This window comes from Diabrotica virgifera, chromosome 1 (assembly GCF_917563875.1).
Source record: "Diabrotica virgifera virgifera chromosome 1, PGI_DIABVI_V3a".
Classification (NCBI taxonomy): Eukaryota; Metazoa; Arthropoda; class Insecta; order Coleoptera; family Chrysomelidae; genus Diabrotica; species Diabrotica virgifera.
Genome location: NC_065443.1, coordinates 78,199,886 through 78,219,843, shown reverse-complemented (window position 1 = coordinate 78,219,843; position 19,958 = coordinate 78,199,886). Strand labels below are relative to the sequence as shown.

At 33.1% G+C, this 19,958-nt stretch overlaps 2 protein-coding genes across 7 annotated transcripts in view; one reads left to right on the top strand and one right to left on the bottom strand.

The window, feature by feature from the left end:
• Positions 1-19,958, bottom strand: part of LOC114349399 (serine/threonine-protein kinase ULK2) — a 196,673-nt gene that overhangs the window by 107,711 nt on the left and 69,004 nt on the right. The window lies entirely within an intron of this gene.
• LOC114349400 (A-kinase anchor protein 200) overlaps positions 3,441-19,958 on the top strand; it is a 31,461-nt gene continuing 14,943 nt past the window's right edge. The window contains exons 1-3 of the mRNA XM_028299761.2: positions 3,441-3,581; positions 17,419-17,467; positions 17,548-17,586. Of these exons, the coding sequence (XP_028155562.2) occupies positions 3,535-3,581; positions 17,419-17,467; positions 17,548-17,586 (135 nt within the window). The 5' untranslated portion in view covers positions 3,441-3,534. The remainder of the gene's footprint in view (positions 3,582-17,418; positions 17,468-17,547; positions 17,587-19,958) is intronic.

Here is a 19,958-nt window from a genome sequence, read left to right as displayed (position 1 = left end):
GTAAAGTAAAAAAACTTCGAATATAAAATGTTTACACAATTTTTTATAAAAAATTGAAATTATCCAAACGGATTAAAATTTCGAACGTTTTCGGTCCTATCAGACCATCATGAGTGAAAATATCGTTAAGCAAGCAGCACACTCTCGGCGAAGTTACTTCGGCAAAGTTGACCGAAGTCTGAAGTACCCGTCACTACACACTCGTTCTACTTCGCGAAGAACACATTCACGCCGGGCGATAAGGACTTCGGTTCCTTTGACTTGATCGCAAAAACCGCCACCGAATGGAAGTAGGTCAAGGCACAGCGAAGTCGCATAAGGTGCCTGTCTACACTCTCATACTTGCTGAACTTCGATCGACTTCGCGAGTAGTGTAGTGAGCGTTTTAGCTATTGAAACTAGTCACTTAGTAAGAAATAATAACCCTTAACCAAGAAGAAATTCATGAATTTTGGGGAAATCAACTTTCAACAGCAGCTGCTCTTAACAACAATGCTGGATGGATAGAAGATACGACACAGAACTGCCAACACTACATTACTACCCTTTACGAAGCCTTCACTACTGAAGAAGTCTCAAATATCATCAAAGAGCTTCATAACTGGAAATCTCCTGGGCCAGATGGAGTTCAAAACTTTTGGCTCAAGAAGTTTTGGAGTCTTCATGAATGCTTATCAACACTAATTAATCATGTTATTTCTAATCCGCAGGATATATCATCATTCCTAACTCGGGGAACCACTTATTTAATCCCGAAGGATCAAAATAACACCCAAGATCCAGCCAAATACCGCCCAATTACTTGCCTTCCAACTTTGTATAAATTGGTCACATCCTGTGTAGCCCGGCGTATCTACCAACACTGTGTTCTGAACAATATCACAGAGCCTCAACAGAAAGGATGCGCTAAGGGTTCCATGGGTTGCAAAGAACAACTCATCATCGACTCAGTCATTTCTAACCAGGCATATTCCAAAAAGAGGAATCTTTGAAAAAGAGGAAATCTCTTTGAAATCTCCAAAAAGAGGAAAAAGGCCTTTGATTCAGTGCCGCATGAATGGCTTATAGATATATTCAAAATATATAAAGTCGATGATAATATAGACCTTTTTAGAGAATATAATGACAGAGTGGAAAACTAGAACTCACCTTCAAATACCTCGTGAAAATAACATCGAAACTGAAAATATCGCAATCAGCCGGGGCCTGTTTCAAGGAGATTCGTTGAGTCCTCTGTGGTTCTGTCTAGCTATGAACCCACTATCTCAGCTACTGAACTCCACAGACGCAGGTTTTCGCATCAAAAATAACAACAATGTGGTGGCGAAGCTTAATCAATTATTGTACATACATGGATGATTTGAAATTAATGGCTTCCACTCGAAACCAACTCGATGAGATGCTAAAAACTGTAGAAACTTTTTCTAATGATATTAGTATGCACTTCGGACTAAACAAGTGCCGTATTTTAAATATAGTCAGAGTAAAATTACAGCCCGGAGGATTCGATATGCAAAATGGCCAGAACATCGAGGCCATGGGTGAAAACGATATGTATAAATATCTTGAAGTAAAGCAAGCGCGGAGAATTGACCATAAACAAATGAAAACAGAGATAACTACTGAGCTTATAAGAAGGGTAAAACAGCTGCTTCGCTCACACCTTTACAGTAGAAATTTGTTCAAGGCACTAAACACCTACGCATGTTCCGCGCTTAGCTACTCATTTGGCATTGTTAAGTGGACAAAAACGGACATAGAAAATCTTCAGCGAAAAGTAAGAACGCACCTCACAAAGGCACAAAAACACCATCCCAAAAGTGCAGTAGAAAGAACGACATTACCACGGAATTTAGGAGGAAGAGGACTTATGGATATAGGTGAGCAATTAGACAAACAAATTGCTAACTTAAGAACTTATTTTCAGATGCAAGCTGAGACATCTACTCTACATCGCGCTATCTGCGCAGTAGATGACACAACACCGATCAAACTGAGGGAACCAGAAATGCGCATAAACCACCTCACTAAAGACGAAAAAATGCGCACCTGGATGGGTAAACCTCTACACGGGCGACATCCCAATGAGGTCAGCCAAGACTATGTCGACAATACAGCGTCGAACTATTGGTTGACATCAGGAAGGATGCTCCCTGAAACGGAGGGATCATTACTGGCCATTCAGGATCAGGTTACACCAACCAGAAATTACCTGAAATATATCGTCAAAGACCCTCAGGTTCAAAACGACAGATGCCGATATGGATGTCAAGCCCAAGAAACCATCCAACATATTACCGGGGGCTGCCAGGCATTTGCTGCAACTGAATACAAGGAACGGCATGACTCAGTTGGAAAGATCCTTCATCAAGAGATAGCTATCAAACTGGTACTTCTCCAAACGGACCATCTCCCATATTATCAATACGTTCCTGAGAGTATGCTTGAGGATGGCAACTACAAGCTATACTGGAACCGCACTGTGCTCACAGACCAAACAGTGGCACATAATAGACCAGATCTCGTACTAGTTAATAAATTAACAAGACAAACAACACTAATAGATGTGGCGATACCTAACAATAATAATCTACGTAGTAAATTTACTGAAAAAATCGCCAAGTACAGAGATCTGGAAATTCAAATACGGAGACAATGGAGAATGCAAAGTACCCAGACAATACCGATTGTTATGTCTACTACTGGAGTCATTCCGAAGACCCTCCTTGAAAGCATCAAAAAGCTGTACTACTCGCGACGGCCAGAAGTGTACGAAAATTTTTGGGAGCTACACCTACATACCAAGTCACCTAGGGCTCGATAACATTGAAAGTGTCCCACCAGAGCTCAATCCTTTTGATACTGTAGGTATCTGGGATGAGTCAATTTTCCCCTTAGAGGGAGTGTGAGCCTTATGGCTAAATCTGGATGTAATAAAAGCGTTTTGGTAAAATTGTGGGTTGTGGGTTAGGTCACTTTGCATCTCATAGCGTCAATTAAGAAACGGAAACTTGAATACCTCGGTCATATGAGACATGATAAATATCGTATACTGCAACTGATAATAAAGGGTAAAATAGAGAGCAAACGCGGACCCGGAAGAAGAAGACACTTATTGTTTCCAAACTTACGCCAATGGTTTGAACTAACGTCGATCGAGTAATTCATAAACGCCGCAAACAAAATTAAAATTGCTAAGATGATAGGATAGCAGATGATAGTCAACGTCCGCAACGGACAAGGCACATGAAGAAGAAGATGTTAATTACCCTCTTGAATATATTATATATTTCTTGAAAATTTCCTGTTAGTCATATGTTTTGCACGACAACTCGAAAATCCTATGAGGTGTCTCAAATAATACAAATTTTTTAGTAGTCAACCATTCCGTCATACACACATCTATAGTATGTAGGTATGTTATCTTATCTCATATACTTAATCTATCATATTGGAATAAAGACACTCACAACTCAGTTCTTCGTTATCCGCGCCAGACCTCGCAAGCCTAAAAAGGCTATTCTGATAGTCGATATGTTCAAAATAAATATTCTGATATTTTTAATTGTTGTTAGTTCGAGGTAAGTTTTAACAAATTCAGTGCAATATTTCTGTGATTTTATCTCAAGTGATAATTAAAAAAGGTGTATTACACAATTCTTTCTAACGACGCCAAGTGAAAATATATAGGTGATAACTAATCAGTTCCATAAATTACTTGAGTACACTTAACCGTGTTGGTGTAAATGCTGTAAATTAAAAGTGGCTTTACAAATGTATTGCAATGCTTATAGTATTAAAACTGATAAGAGACAATGTAGAAATTACACTTATTTATTTTAGCCTTTTTGACGTAAATTGCAAGACTTACAATTATTATTGATAAGTTGCATTCTTTTAGACATTTTTTCTAGTTTATATTTTACTTTTGGTTACTTCTTTTGGGTTTCTTGTTCTTTATTCTATCTAATCAGCCCTAAACATCCATCCTTGGATATATACCTCCTCTTCCTTCGTCCATGCCTGTCTATCTTGGGAAATTTGCATCCATTTTGACCCGGCGTGTTTCTTTAGGTCATCTGACCATCGCATTTGTGGCCTTCACTTTTTTCGTTTGTGGTTCCACGGTCTACGTCTACAATGTATAATCGTCTTAGGGTGTGTCCGACGAACTTCCATTTAAGCTTTACTATTTGGGTTGAGACTACTTGATATCTTCTTTCCAACTTTTGATACAATGCTCTTGTTTGTAAATACATGGTATCAATGGTACCAAAAATGCGATTCAATTCAATACCAGCTACCCTGGAGTTGACAATTGTTTTCACTAAATAATTGTCTTCAGTGGATGACCTGATTTTTTTAAATTTTTGTTTTTCCTTATTTCCAACTATATGTTTTCGTTGATGTCCTATTCGATATGTATGTTTCTTATATCTTCTTCCATATATTCCCCCAATATCTTCGGTTTGTCCCTTGATAAATGTATACCAATTAGCCAATTAGCAACCATTACCATCGCTCCCAATGTGTTTTTCCCTCCCTCTTAATATGTATCCATTCATTCCATTACACCATCTATATTTATTACTCTGAATATGTTTTTATTTCTGACCGATTTTTGTATTTCACTGTTAATACAATGTATTGTCAAATGTATGTTTATATCTTTTTTATTTTTTTTTAAGCGTACATTAACATAAATCTTATATTTGGCTTTTAAATTGATATTTGGTCTAAATATATCCTGTAATAATTTCTTGTAGTAATACTTAAAAAAAACACAAATATACAACAGTACCTAAAAACCCGTGTATTTGATCAGTGCATCCTTCCTGTTCTGACGTATGGCTCAGAAACATGGACATTAACAAAGGCCAACCTCAAAGAAACATGGAAATATCCATGCTGGGAATAAAACTACAAGACAGAAAATCAAACAAATGGATAAGAAGGAAAACAAAACTAAAAAATGTAACATAACATATAATAAAAGGGTTAAAGTGGAGATTTGCGTGCCACAATGCGAGACAGGAAGATAAAAGATGAATGCTAAAATACAAAACTGGAGACGGTGAACAGGAAGACCTCAGATGCGGTGGAAGGACAGATAGATATAGAAAGATTTGGGGAAGGTCTATGTCCAAAGTTGGATAGAAATGGGCTAAAGAAGAAGATATCGTGTAATGCGATACTTACGCTAAAATTATCTTACTTCTCACTCCACTAATCGGCCATAATGTATAATAATTCTCAGAATTTTTTATTTATCGATTATTGCTTCTTTTATTTTTCTTGAAAATATATCTTTTAAACACTTTATACTATCACACTCAATATACACTAGGCACCAAAATTAAAACACACCACCTTAAAAATAGGACATTTTTGATGTCTTGTATTTCCTAAACCTGTTGTCCGATTTTAGTGATTTTTTTAATATGTTATAGCTTTATTCTTCAAGAATATCGATGTCATAATATTGTTGCTAAACAGATAAGTGTCATTGTATACCGGGTGTAACAATGATAGTGTGTTTTTTCCTCATAGTTTGGAACACCCTATGGAATATTCTGGCGTATATAAAATATTGAAATTAAAACTCAACTATTATTATAGCCTTAGGCTTTCTTAACATTATTCTTTTTTATTCATTCGCTATGTTGGATAATAAAAAAGTTAGGTACTTTAACTACTAGTAACGTTCTTCATTAATACAGGGCGTTTCTAAATAAGTGCGATAAACTTTAAGGAGTAACTCTGCATGAAAAAATAATGACCGTTTGCTTTATAAACATATGTCCGCAAATGCTTTGTTTCCGAGATACGGGGTGTTTCCGATACCGTTTCCAAAAAAAAAATACATTGTTCGCCATATAAGCGAACTTTTATTTTCATAAAATTAACTAATTTGGCATCACTGTACAATAACTGTTTGTGATTTAGTTTATTGACACCACAAAATGTAGGTCGGACAGGTACGCCTGCAAAATAATTGTACCACCCCATGTGAACTCATGTTTGAAAATCCAACAAAACAAAAATTTGTTTGTTTGTTTAGGATGAAGACAGGGTTTAATGTAAATACTTATGGCTAAAATGCTGCAACTATTTTTGAATTGTGATTGTCTATGTTTAGATTTTTGTATATGTACATGTACATAGTTGTCAGATTTGCATACCAAAATGTATTTTGGTTTTTTAGCCAAACGGTTGCATTTAGAAACAAATGTTATGAGACTTTTTTGCTCTACCTATACCTTTAAGGAACGCACTATTTTCAGGGACACCCTATATACTCCAAAAAATATAACTGCTTTCAACATGGCAACAGAATACACTTGCGTGCTTAAAATAAATTGTAAAATTGATACAGATACTGCTGTGAAATTAATTAGTGAAAAAACATTGAACACTGCAAAAGAAAAATTAAATATTATTAAAAATTAAAATTTAATCATTAAATCATAATTATAATTTTATTTCCGAAATTCCTTTGAAAATTATTCTGCTAACAAATTTCAAAATAAATATATAAATAGCGTGTTTTACTTTTTACTTATTCCTAAAAAATTTGAAAGAGTTCTCTTATTTTCATCATCACTTGCTTAGCTTTGATGTTATCAACTTCATCTGGAGCTCACTTGATAGGTATTCTTGAGTACTTTGCAAGTGTTTAGTAAGTATGTATATTTTATAAAATGCATCGTTTTCCCGTTATTTAAGCTTGAATACTCGTACTTAGAAACTAGCCGAAACTAGCCGAAAAAAATATGTATTCAATCAACTTTAACTCACTTTTAATTATGAACTATTTTAAATGGGAAATAAGCCACAATTTTACCAAAAAATGAATTTATTAACGTTTCGACGCCCAAGTCGGGTGTCGTTGTCACTTTTAATTAATTCTAAAAGGTCTTTCACGTAAAGAGTCTATTCGATTTTTTATTATCTTCAATTTTGGTAATCATAACTATCTTTTTAAAACTTTTGTTTTTGAATTATTTATGAGAAACCGCTTTACACCATGCATTTGTTTCACGAAAAATTCAAATCTTTGATCTTTAATAACTCAAAAAGTATAGATTTAATTTAATAACTTTTGCTTACAATTTGTCCCTCTATCAATTTGTGGGGTTATTTTTAATAAAATAGTTTTCACCCCCGAGAAGGGGTGGTATCCACCCCAGGGTAAAAGTGTAAGTTGGCACCAAATCAGTTTTGTTTCTTGACGTATACTCTAACAAACTAGTCACCAATTTTAATGCAAATCGATGGAGGTTTAACAAAATAGGAGGTGAAAACCTTTAATGACTGCACTAACTTTTCCCTTTCATCCCTTATTGCTACTTCCTGTATCCACTGAGGTGTCAGCCTGAAAGGGGTCATAATTATCAATATACTGCACTAAGTTTTCCCTTTCATCCCTTATTGCTACTTCCTGTATCCACTGAGGTGTCAGCCTGAAAGGGGTCATAATTATCAATATACTGCACTAACTTTCCCCTTTCATCCCTTATTGCTACTTCCTGTATCCACTGAGGTGTCAGCCTGAAAGGGGTCATAATTATCAATATACTGCACTAACTTTCCCCTTTCATCCCTTATTGCTACTTCCTGTATCCACTGAGGTGTCAACCTGAAAGGGGTCATAATTGTCAATATACAATGGACACATTTCACAGGAAAAACTCCATATTACTTATGACGATGATTTTTCGGCTCTAGCTCTCCGTCTATATTGGTATAACGTCTCCATTTATTAAAGCCTAGCCTCAAATATTTAAGATAAAAGATCCACATGCAAAATATATGCAAATCAAGGTTTATTCGAAGAATAATCATATTTAAAAACCTAGGACAATGGAATTTAAGTGAAGATATCACAGAATTTGCCCCACTCTCTCTTTCATTAATAAATTATGACAAATAGTAGCTAAAATTCTTAATCTAATATTTATATGAATTATATAGTTAACTTTTATATACTAGGTCTGGATCCCGCGTATGAAAAAAAAGTTGATTAATAGCAAGCTGAAAATTTGTTAATAGGTTAAGGGTGTCTAGTCGGACAAACTTTGATATATGGGAACACTGGAACAGGGGCAGTTTTAATTGTGGAACAGATTAAAAATTTGGAACGGTCAGACCACGAAAACGGCACATTTATTTTGTCCGACAGAACAGACTTAAACTCTCCGAACAGAGATTAAACTCTCATGCAAAAATCAGACTGCTATTTATCACCTGTCATAATTCCTGTCATTTAACATCTTCTACTGTTCCACTCATTAAAACGTCCATTTGGTGATAAATAGCAGTCTGATTTTTGCATGAGAGTTTAATCTCTGTTCGGAGAGTTTAAGTCTGTTCAGTCGGACAAAATACATGTGCCATTTTCGTGGTCTGACCGTTCCAATTTTTTAACCTGTTCCACAATTAAAACTTCCCCTGTTCCAGTGTTCCCATATATCAAAGTTTGTCCGACTAGACACCCTTAAGCTATTAACAAATTTTCAGCTTGCTATTAATCAACTTTTTTTTCATACGCGGAATCCAGACCTATACGCCATGAAGATAAAAAATTTTTGTAGATAGAAAATAATGTTATCATGCTTCTAAAGGTCATTTAAAAATATCGTACATTAGAAGTATATTTCTAAACATCCAAACACCCATTTTAAATTATTTTATTTTAATAAAATTTGATATACAGGCTTGTACTGACAAAATCAATAAATGATTAGAATTTCAGCCATATTAGTTTAGGTTTTCATTTTTTATTCATTTCTTCTAAATTTGCTAATCACTAAAAATTTTAATCATCAAGTACCTAAATTCAAGTTCAAACCTTCTTTTATCAGGTGCCGATAAGAACTTTAGCAATGTTTTATTCTAAAATTTCTTACTTGTTAATGAGGAAGGCTCCTTATGTGAAGACGGGCAATCGGGCTGTATTAACAACTAAAAAACAATGTTTTGAAATGAAATAACTCCAAAAGACTTATCAAGAACTGATAGAATAATGTTCGAACTTGAATTTAGGTACTTCGTAATTTCAAAAATGATATTTTTTAATTATGTTTTTGAGCCTCGAAAATCGTCATCTTTCATTCTTTTTCAGTTTTAAATTGTTTATTCGAACTTATGTCAACGATCAAATTCATATTAAGATTCAAATTAAAAGACCTTTTTTGCTTCGAATGATCCAAACAATCTAAAATAAATCTGTCCGGGCAGAAAATTTTTTTTAACTTATGAGCAATAAAATACTTTTTTTCTTTTATATTTTGTAACTCCAAACTAAAAATACAAATTTCTGAAGATGTAAGGGGCATGCAGAAAAATGGCTCTATACCAAATTAGTGTGCCATTTTAAGACATTTATTGATGCCCCTTTGATTAAGAAATGCCGGATACTTTTTGAAAAATTTACAGGTTTAACGTTTTTGTAGTCTCCTGAAAAATTTCAAAACATGGATCTAGCAGGTTTTGTTCGATTTTAGTGATTTTTTTAATATGTTATAGCTTTATTCTTCAAGAATATCGATGTAATAGTATTGTTGCTAAACAGAGCAAATGCTTCGTTTCCGAGATACAGGATGTTGAATTTTTTCTTACAAACTGACGATTTATTTATTGCTCTAAAACCGGTTGAGATATGCAAATGAAATTTGGTAGGTTTTAAGAGGTAGTTATTGCGCATTATTTGGCATACAATTAAGAATTTGATATTCACCATTGGCGTGCATACGGGTAATATCACCGGGTAATATGACCCGTATGCACGCCAATGGTGAATATAAAATTCTTAAGTGTACGTCAAAAAATGGGCAATAACTACTTCTTAAAACCTACCAAATTTCATTTGCTTATCTCAACTGGTTTTAGAGCAATAAATAAATCGTCAGTTTGTAAGAAAAAATTCAACATCCCGTATCTCGAAAACGAAGCATTTGCGGACACATGTTTATAAAGTAAACGGTCATTACTTTTTCATGCAGAATTACCCCTTAAAGTTTGTCGCACTTATTTAGAAACACCCTGTATTGATGAAGAACGTTGCTAGTTGTTAAAGTACCTAACTTTTTTATTATCCAACATAAGCGAATGAATCAAAAAGCAAAATGTTTAGATGGCCTAAGGTTGCAGTTGAGTTTTAATTTCAATATTTTATATATGCTAGAATATTCCACAGGGTGTTCCATACTTTGAGAAAAAAACACACTATCATTGTTACACCCGGTATACAATGACACTTATCTGTTTAGCAACAGTATTATTACAACGATATTCTTGAAGAATAAAGCTATAACGTATTAAAAAAATCACTAAAATCGAACAACAGGTTTAGGAAATATGAGACATTAAAAAAGTCCCACTTTTAAGGTGATGCGATTATTTTTGACGCTTAATGTAGTATCTATACTAAAATATTTATGCTCAGATCGTGTTTAGGCATAGTTCTTAAAAAAAAAATATTCATGATTCCTGATATTAAAAAACTTCTAAGCGTTATCTTTCGATCCAACATGTCCCGTTATTCTGCACACACCAATCGTTTAAAAATAATTTATTGCAATACTTATGCAAACTCAATGTCAAGTAACCGATAAGTAGAAGATATCACCAAACAAATATTTGATTACTCATTTACAGGTAATAATTATGAAATTTTAAGATACAAGATCTGAATTACCGAGAAAAAGATATTGAATTATAAACTGTAACTCGATGTGTCACATCATCCGCGATGTGTATTGTAATATTATATTAAACGTAATGTTTATATGGGGTTAACCCGTAATTATTGATTGCAATAAAAATTATTATAAAGGATGGGCCAAAGAAAACAGTCCACCTCGATGTTTGTCAGTACATATTTATTAGATTTTAAGGAAATGAAGAAACAGGTCGATTTTTGGTCTAAGGGGGACACATTTTTATGGTATTACATACATCTGTCATTTGTCAACCCCCTCCCCTCCGCTTCCCAATCCCTTATTTGTTAATAGGGAATAGGGGTCGTGTGCTAGCTCATTTGAAAGGTTATTCAGTTCTCTATTCAGTACTATTAACATTGACATACTTATTTATACGGAGCGTCCAAGACAAACTATTTTGAATTAAATTCACTGACACGAAAAGAAGAATGTATGTAATTTATTTAACTTAAAATACATTCTACTGCTGACAGAAAACAGAAAAAAATGTTTATTTGATAAATAAATATTGTTTGTTGCTTAAATTCAATATTCAACCTACCAAGAGGCAGATTGGTGGCAGCTTGAATATTGAAATTAAGCGAAAAGCAATGTTTATTCATTAAAAAACATTTTTTTCTGTTTTTTGTCAGCAGTAGAATGTATTTTAAGTTAAATAAATTACATACATTCTTCTTTTTGTGTCAATTAATTCAATTAAAACATTTTTTTCTTGGACATCCTGTATAAATAATTATGTTAATGTTTATATTACGGAATAGAAAATTAAATAACCTTTCAAATAAGTTAACACACGACCCATATTCCCTATCTAAAAATAAGAGGTAACGGAAGTGGAAAGGAGGGGGTTGACAAATGACAGATGTATGTACCGTAAAAATGTGTCTCCCTTAGATCAAACATCGACCTGTTTCGGCATTTCCTTAAAATCTAATAACTACTGCCAAATATCGAGGTGGACTGTTTTCTTTGGCCCACCCTGTATTTTAAATATTGTTTGACCTTTCGATTTCCGGAAATCGTTTTCAATATTGTAAAAAATTACGAGGTGTATGGCCGACAAGTTAAGTAGTAGGTTATGTATTCAAAATGGCCCGGTTGACCACTGATTGTCGTGTTTTGTTGTTTCCTTTCTTCAACCTTGCGAAATTCCTTGTTATAAATGGCCAAGAATTTTTTAACATCTTTTTTGGAAAACGATTTCCAGAGTAAAAATCTAACGTCAAATTTTTTAGTTAAAACATAATTCCTATTACAATCAATTGTGGCTTAAGTTGCACCATAAAATCCCGTTGTGATAGAAATTAAATAATGTGGGTTTTATGCTATCAAGAGAGTTTCAAGGACACAAAAGAGTAAAATAATAAAGTCCTGAGAATGAGTGTACTACAACACAAAATGAAGAAAGAGCGACCAGACAAGAAGTTAAAGATTTCATAAAACTATTCAGATAAAGCAACAGATGACAATTGGCAGAACAGCAGAAATGATCGTCGAATAGATAAATTTAATTCAAGAACTACTTTACAACAATATCATTTCACAAGTACAAGAAAAAGAAATGACAAATAGGAGAAAGCAGGGTTGGAAAAAACCCGGGTTTTTTTTTAAAGCCCAACCCGACGGGTTTTTTAGGGTTTTTTAGGGTTTTTTCGGGTTTTTTTGGGGATTTTCAGTTTTTTATTTAGATTTGATATATAGTTTCTGCTCTATCAAAAGTTTTACAAAAATTATGAATTTTATTGCAAAAATAATAAAATAACAAAATATGCTTACAAAATAAAGCAACTTGACAATGTCAGCAATTTATAAGCAACTATCACATATATGTTGAAATTAGGACAGAGAAGGAGCAAGAATTTGATAAAAATATCTCCCAAATATTAGATAATGTCGCCATATATAGAGAGGCTCTGTATTTGCAAAAACAACTTACCGTTATTGTGAAAGCTCTAGACAGATTCCAAAGTGATTCTGTAAACATTTCTGATGCAGTAGAAATATGAAAAGTTGAAAAGATGCCCTCGACCATGATTTGTTACAGTCATACAGACAAGAAATAAAAAAGAGATATGACTTTGCCATTCAACCATTTCACTTTTTGCAAATACTATGGATCACAAATACATGGGAAGACGACTTACAGGGAAAGAAGAGGAAACAGTCGAACAATGGGTTGCATCGAATCTTTCTGATGAGTTTTTGGCAGTGATGTTATCATTCAAGATTAAGGATACAGACATGTTCCCCGCAACACTTTTCACAGAAGAACTTGTCAAAAAATTCTCAACAAAGAAATGGTGGAAGCTGATATCAATAAAAAATAAAAAAACAAATAAAATACCATATGAATTTTGTATTTATATGTTATCTTTGTTCTCATGTCCAGCTTCATCTGCATCTATTGAGCGGATTTTTTCTTCATATGGATTAATATGGACTAAGCTTCGCAACAGATTAGGTGCCGATAGAGCTGCAAACTTGGTAAAAATATATAATCATTTAAGAACCGAGTCCTCGTCCTCGACCGAGTCTAACGAATAACGAATGGGAATTGGGAATGTGACAAAAATACAGATTCTGATTTTCCTGATAACTAATATGCTTTGCTGATGCTTTGTTTAACAAGAAACTTGTTTATTTTTTTATTTGTCTATATACCATGTTTAAAATAAGTGTTTTATTAGTTTAGTTTCAGTTTCTCTCGTTTTGTATTCACCTACTACTTACTTCATGGTATTTATGCTTCTTCTTCTTAAAGTTCCCTCTCCTATCGGAGGTTGGATATCATAATGGCTATGGTCACTTTGTTGGCTGCTGCTCTGAATAGTTGTAATGAACTACAGTTAAACCATTCTCTAAGGTTCCTCAGCCAGGAGATGCGTCTTCTTCCTATGCCTCTTCTTCCTTGGATCCTTCCTTGCATAATAATTCTCAGCAACTCATATTTTTCTCCTCTGGTAATGTGACCCAAATATTCCAGTTTTCTAGTTTTTATACTTTTCATAATTTCTAACTCCTTATTTAAACGTCGTAGCACTTCAACATTGGTAATCCTTTGAACCCACTGAATTTTCAATATTCTTCTGTAACACCACATTTCGAACGCTTCTATTCTTCTTATGTGTTGTCTCTTCAATGTCCAAGCTTCCATTCCGTATAGCAATATAGAAAATATGTAGCATCTTAGAGCCCTCAATCTGAGAGGCAACTGAAGGTCTTTGTTTGTAAGCAGTGTCTTCATTTTTATAAATGCTTGCCTTGCAATTTATGCTAGTTTTTGTTTTTATTCAGAAATAAATATGACGTTCATTCAACTGAAAATTTGCTATTTTTGAAAAAACCCAATAATAGTGGGTTTTATCAATTGAAAAAACCCGAAAAAATCCGCTGGGTTTTATAAGATGGGGAAATTCTATGCCAACCCTGGGAGAAAGATATCATAATTTGTTTAAAAATACATAAAAAGGGAGATGTTCCAAATTGCAAAAAGTATACATCTATAGCACTACTAGACGTAGCCTATCAAATTTTGTATAACAATAAAAATCTACTAGGTATAAGCAGTAGGGTGGTGCGAAAAAAGTCAAGTCGATAATTGCGTGTCGCTATAGTACGGAAAAGTTGCGATTGGTAATTACAAGAAAAACAAAAAAGAAATTATTCAAATCGGACTTTATCTTCCGATACCGCAACGGGCCTAAATATTATGAAAAAAAAAAATGAAATTTTACGTTTTTTTCAAGAATTTTTATTTAACCTCCATGTACGTTTTATTTATCGCTATAGTAAAATTTATTTACAGTTTGCATGGTTGGGTAAGAAAAAAAATACTCTTTTGCATTTAACGAATATCTTCCGATCCCGCAAGGTCAATCAAAATCTATAAAAAATTGAAATTTTTGATGATTTTAATAAATTAAAAAATATTTAGTTATCTCATTTTTCTGTTACATTGTGAAGCTCTTCGCTTGTTTAGATATTGTATGACAATATTTAAACAACACAGAACTCACTACGAGAAGGTGGTTGCACTTCTAGCTCCACTCACACCCTTATTTCCAACCAACCGATGAGTGTGTGTTTTTTACATTATTTACATATGTACATTTCTTTTTAATCTGTTTGTGTCTACCTTTTAAACGCCAACTTTGTATTGTGATTTGATGGTAAAATCTGGCAACATGTACCTTGATTTAAGTGTTGCCCTGATGAATCCATCTCTTGATTGGGGCCCATATACATTAGACGATCCTTCCGTGACCAACTCTACGCACCGCTCGTCAGCTTGCGTGTGGCAGGGGTTGCTTTGTACATTCCAGTCTGGCATGTCGCCCGATGTCATGCAAGTATTTACTTATACATATCTTCATTTGAAACTCTTCAAAGAACTGGCGGTGAAGATAGTTTTGCAACATTCCAGTCTATTATTTTAGTTTAGTCCTGTGCTTCAAAATTTCAAGTAGTAGGGAGAAAGTAAATACATTAGAGAGCTAAGGCTATGTAGATAGTTAAAAGCCAGACAGACTAAAGCCAAGGGCTAAGGTATTAGAAATTTCATTCCTCCTACTTTATATTTTGAAGCACAGGACTACACTGAAATAATAGACTGGAATGTTGCAAAACTATCTTATCCACTAGTTCTTCGCAGATTTTCAAATGAAGATAGTTCCTGCATTACATCATACCAGACTGGAATGTACAACACTATCCCTGCCACCCGCAAGCTGTCGAGCGGTGCGGAAAGTTGGTCACGGAAACATCGTCTAATGTATGTGGGTCGTCGGTCCCAATCAAGAGATGGATTCATTCAACACTTAAATCAAGGTACATGTAGCCAGATTTTACCACCAAATCACAATACAAAGTTGGCGTTTAAAAGCTAGACACAAACAGATCAAAAAGAAATGTACATATGTAAATAATGTAAAAAACACGCACTCATTTGTAGGTTGGAGAGAAGGGTGTGAGTGGATCTAGAAGTGCAACCACCTCCTCGTTGTGAGTTCTGGGTTGTTTAAATACTGTCATACAATATCTAAACGAGCGAAGAGCTTCACAATGTAACAGAAAAATGAGATAACTAAATATTTTTTAATTTATTAAAATCATCAAAAATTTCAATTTTTTATAGATTTTGATTGACCTTGTGGGATCGGAAGATATTTGTTAAATGCGGAAAAGTGTTTTTTTTTGTTACTCAACCGTGCAAACTGTAAATAAATTTTACTATAGCGATAAAACGTACATGGAGGTTAAATAAAAATTGTTGAAAAAAGATATAATTTCATTTTTTTTTTCATAATCTTTAGGCCCCTTGCGGGATCGGAAGATACGAGTCCGATTTGAATAATTTCTTTTTTGTTTTTCTTGTAATTACCAATCGCAACTTTTCCGCACTATAGCGATACGCAATAATTATCAACTTGACTTTTTTCGCACCACCCTAATAAGCAGGGATATTCAAGAGAAATCTGGCAAAAAGTACCCTGTTGGTCAAACTCGGCCAGGTATCTGATAAGTTTTTTGAGTTTTATGGACCTGGATAACCAAAACCTCCATGTTTCCTGCAGTGGGTTCGGTGGATTTTTTAGATTATATACAATTTAAGGCCAAAAATGCACCATTTTACGAACTTTCTTTTCTCAGCAAAAAGTAAAGCATTTTTAACGAATTTGGAGGTAATTATTTGATAAAACACATTTAAAGCTAGAAAACTGTAAAAACCTAAAAATTACCAATTTTCAATAAATTTTAATAACTATTGTAAAAAATGAACCTACAACCTTGATACTGTGTGGAAAGTTGGGTCTTATAGTGTTAAAAAATCTGGTTAAAATTTCCAAGTTATTCATCAATTAGCTTAAAAGTTACTCAATTTGTTTATCCCAAAAAACCTTTTTTTTTGCAATAACACAATAAGAGAAAATAATGAACTTGCAATGAATCTACGAGTAGCACAAGCAACAGAGAGTTATTCCATTAAAATTATTCAAAAAAAGTTGGAAAAATTATTTCAAGCAACTCATAAATATTGGCAATATCATTTTAAAGTCTTCTACTTTAAAATGTATAATATAATATGTCTGAATTGCCGATATAAAAGAGTCAGATTAAATTAAATTATTAGAAGAATTTTTACTAAGCAACAATAATTTTGTTTAATTTATTAATATTTTGAATTTTGACAAGGACATCCGATGTGGACGTCGAAACGTTAATAAAATCATTTTTTTAGTTAAATTGTGGCTTATTTATAATTTCGAATAGGTTATTATTTCCAACATTGCAAAACTTGATTTCAAAACCATTGTTTGCTATTTTTCCCTGCTTCCGGTGGAAAAATGATTTTTTAAGTTCGAAACGCTAATGAATTTAAAAAAGCTGTCCTACGATTATTCTGAACGGAGTTAGTCAATGTTTTTCACATCGGCTATATATAAAAAAAATAATTAAAAACTCCGGTTCTTGTTGATGAATTTTGAGGTTACTTTTTATAATCTGTATTTGCTATTTCTGACTATTTGCGTACATACATTTAATAAGCAATAAAGAAAATTAGCAAGCGCGGCCAAAGATCAAGGTGTGGAAATAATAAGAGCAAAGTGATTATCTTTAGTTGATGAATTTTGCTTAGTTTTTAGTTAAATTTTTAAATTATTTTGCATATTAAATATCTTCTGTTTTTTTACAGCTGCATTAATTGCCAGCTGGATATTTTTCAAGATCTACCACTAGAAGCTGTAAGTACACAAATATTTCAAAACAAGTTTTGAAATTTGATATAAATTTTATAAATAACATAATTTAAATCGTATTTCAGGACTCACAGGAATTTGATGAGTTGGAACAACAAATAAACGTAAGTTTTTGTCACTTTATTAATTTCTTTTCCGATATTTTTATTTCTCCATATTGTGTCATTCAGGCAACCAGCGGCTCTGTTTGCTCGGTTCATTTGATCTTCCACTTCTGTTTCGAGCCTTCCGTAGCTAGATAGTGTGATGCCTAGGTATTTAAACTCCATCACTTGTTCTATGATCTGACCCTCCAGCTCCAATTTACATTTTATTGGATTTGCTGTTATAACCATGCATTTTGTCTTTTTTGGGGAAATTAACATATTAAGTTTTCTGGCGGTTATGTTAAATTGGTGCAGCATACGTTGTAAATCATCTTCACTTTGAGAGATTAGTATTGCATCGTCTGCATAGCAGATTATTTGAAATTATTTTTCTCCCATTCGGTATCCTTTTTTAGTTCTTACTTGTTTTTATTATTTCATCCATGATCAGGTTGAACAATAAAGGACTCACCCTGTCTTATCCATTGCCGGCTTCAATTGGACCAGTTAGTTAATCTTCTACTTTTATTTTTATTGTGTTATTCTGGTAGATGTTTTCGATCGTTTCCTAGAGATACCTCTCTTGAGTATAACAAATTAATGTAACAAATGAAACATTTTTTTTTTTTGAAAAATGGCTTTGGCAGTGCCAATTAGCCAGACTTGTTTGTGATTGATTGCAGATTCACAGTCATAAATTTCTTATAAACATAAGTACATTCTACAATATTATTTTTATAGATACATTGGTACATTGTGTAGCTTTTTTTTTATTTTGTTTTTTTTATTATTTTACTGTTTTTTTAATATATATTTTAATTTGTGCGAAACACTTCTTTTTTTTCCTTTATGTTTGTTTTTATTTTTTTTTCTTTTTTTTTTTGTTTATTATTTTTTTGTTATTATTTTATTATGTGTTTTTTTTTATATATACAAATAAAACATAAATATGTAGTCCAGAAAGCCGCTGCGCATCCGCTAGGAAAAATATTCCGATTCGGATTTTTTCCACAATCTTACTCAAAAAGGACCCCTTTTAACAAATTTGCATGTGGCCAGGACCAAAAGTGGGTCAAAAAATTTTTAAACTTTTTTTTTTCCTAAAATTATTTTTTTTGCGTGGAAGTTTGCGTTTATTTCTCTAAGTTGTTAGTTTTTGACATATAAGCGATTAAAAATTGAAAAATTGCGAAATTGGCCATTTTTAACCCTCAAAAACTATGTGAAAAACTGAAAATTTAAATGTTGCCAAGGTAGGTAGATATTCTTTTTAAACATCGATTGATGAATTCCCGAAGAGTTTTTTGCAATACAATATTCAAAACTCCTTTGTTTTTTAATTGCTAATCAAGCGTGCGCGACACTATTTTCCACCGACAGTATGGTGCAAATGAAAACAATAAATTCGTTATTTCGTAAACCGGCGACTTTAAGGAAAAAATCCCGAAACAGGTCGATTATTATTTTTAAGTTATTATACTGTGGCATATATGGTATACTAGTGACGTCATCCATCTGGTCGTGATGACGCAATCAATGATTTTTTAAATGAGAATAGGGGTCGTGTGCTAGCTTCAATTCTTCAATTAAAGGTTCTTCAATTCTCTATTCAGTAATATAAACATTTATATAATTATTTATACAGGATGTCCTTCTACTTCTTTTTTTGTCAAATAATTTAATTTAATAAAAATTTTTTGGACACCCCGTAAATAATTATGTAAATGTTTACATTACTGAATAGAGAATTGAAGAACCTTTTAAATGAGCTACCACACGACCCCTATTCTCATTTAAAAAAATCATCGATTACGTCATCACGCCCAGACGGATGACGTCACTAGTATACCATATATGCCACAATATCATAACTTAAAAATAAAAATCGACCTGTTTCGGGTTTTTTCCTTAAAGTCGCCGGTTTACGAAATAAGGAATTTATTCCTTTCATTTGCACCATACTGTATACACATGCAACGGTGGAAAATAGTGTCGCGCACGCGTGATTAGAAATTAAAAAACAAAGGAGTTCTGAATAGTGTATTGCAAAAAACTCTTCGGGATTTCATCAATCGATGTTTAAAGAATATCTACCTACCTTGGCAACATTCAAAGTATAAGTTTTTCACATAGTTTTTGAAGGTTAAAAATGGCCGATTTCGCAATTTTTCAATTTTTAATCGCTTATACATATGTCAAAAACTATTAACTTTAGAGAAAAGTCACTAAAGACCTCTTCTGTTTGGAATGATCCAAAAAATCTAAAAAAACTTTGTTCCATGCAAAAAAAAATAATTTTAGGAAAAAACAAAAAAAAACGTTTAAGAAATTTTTGACCCACTTTTGGTCCTGGCAACACGCAAATTTGTTGAATAAGATTGTGCAAAAAA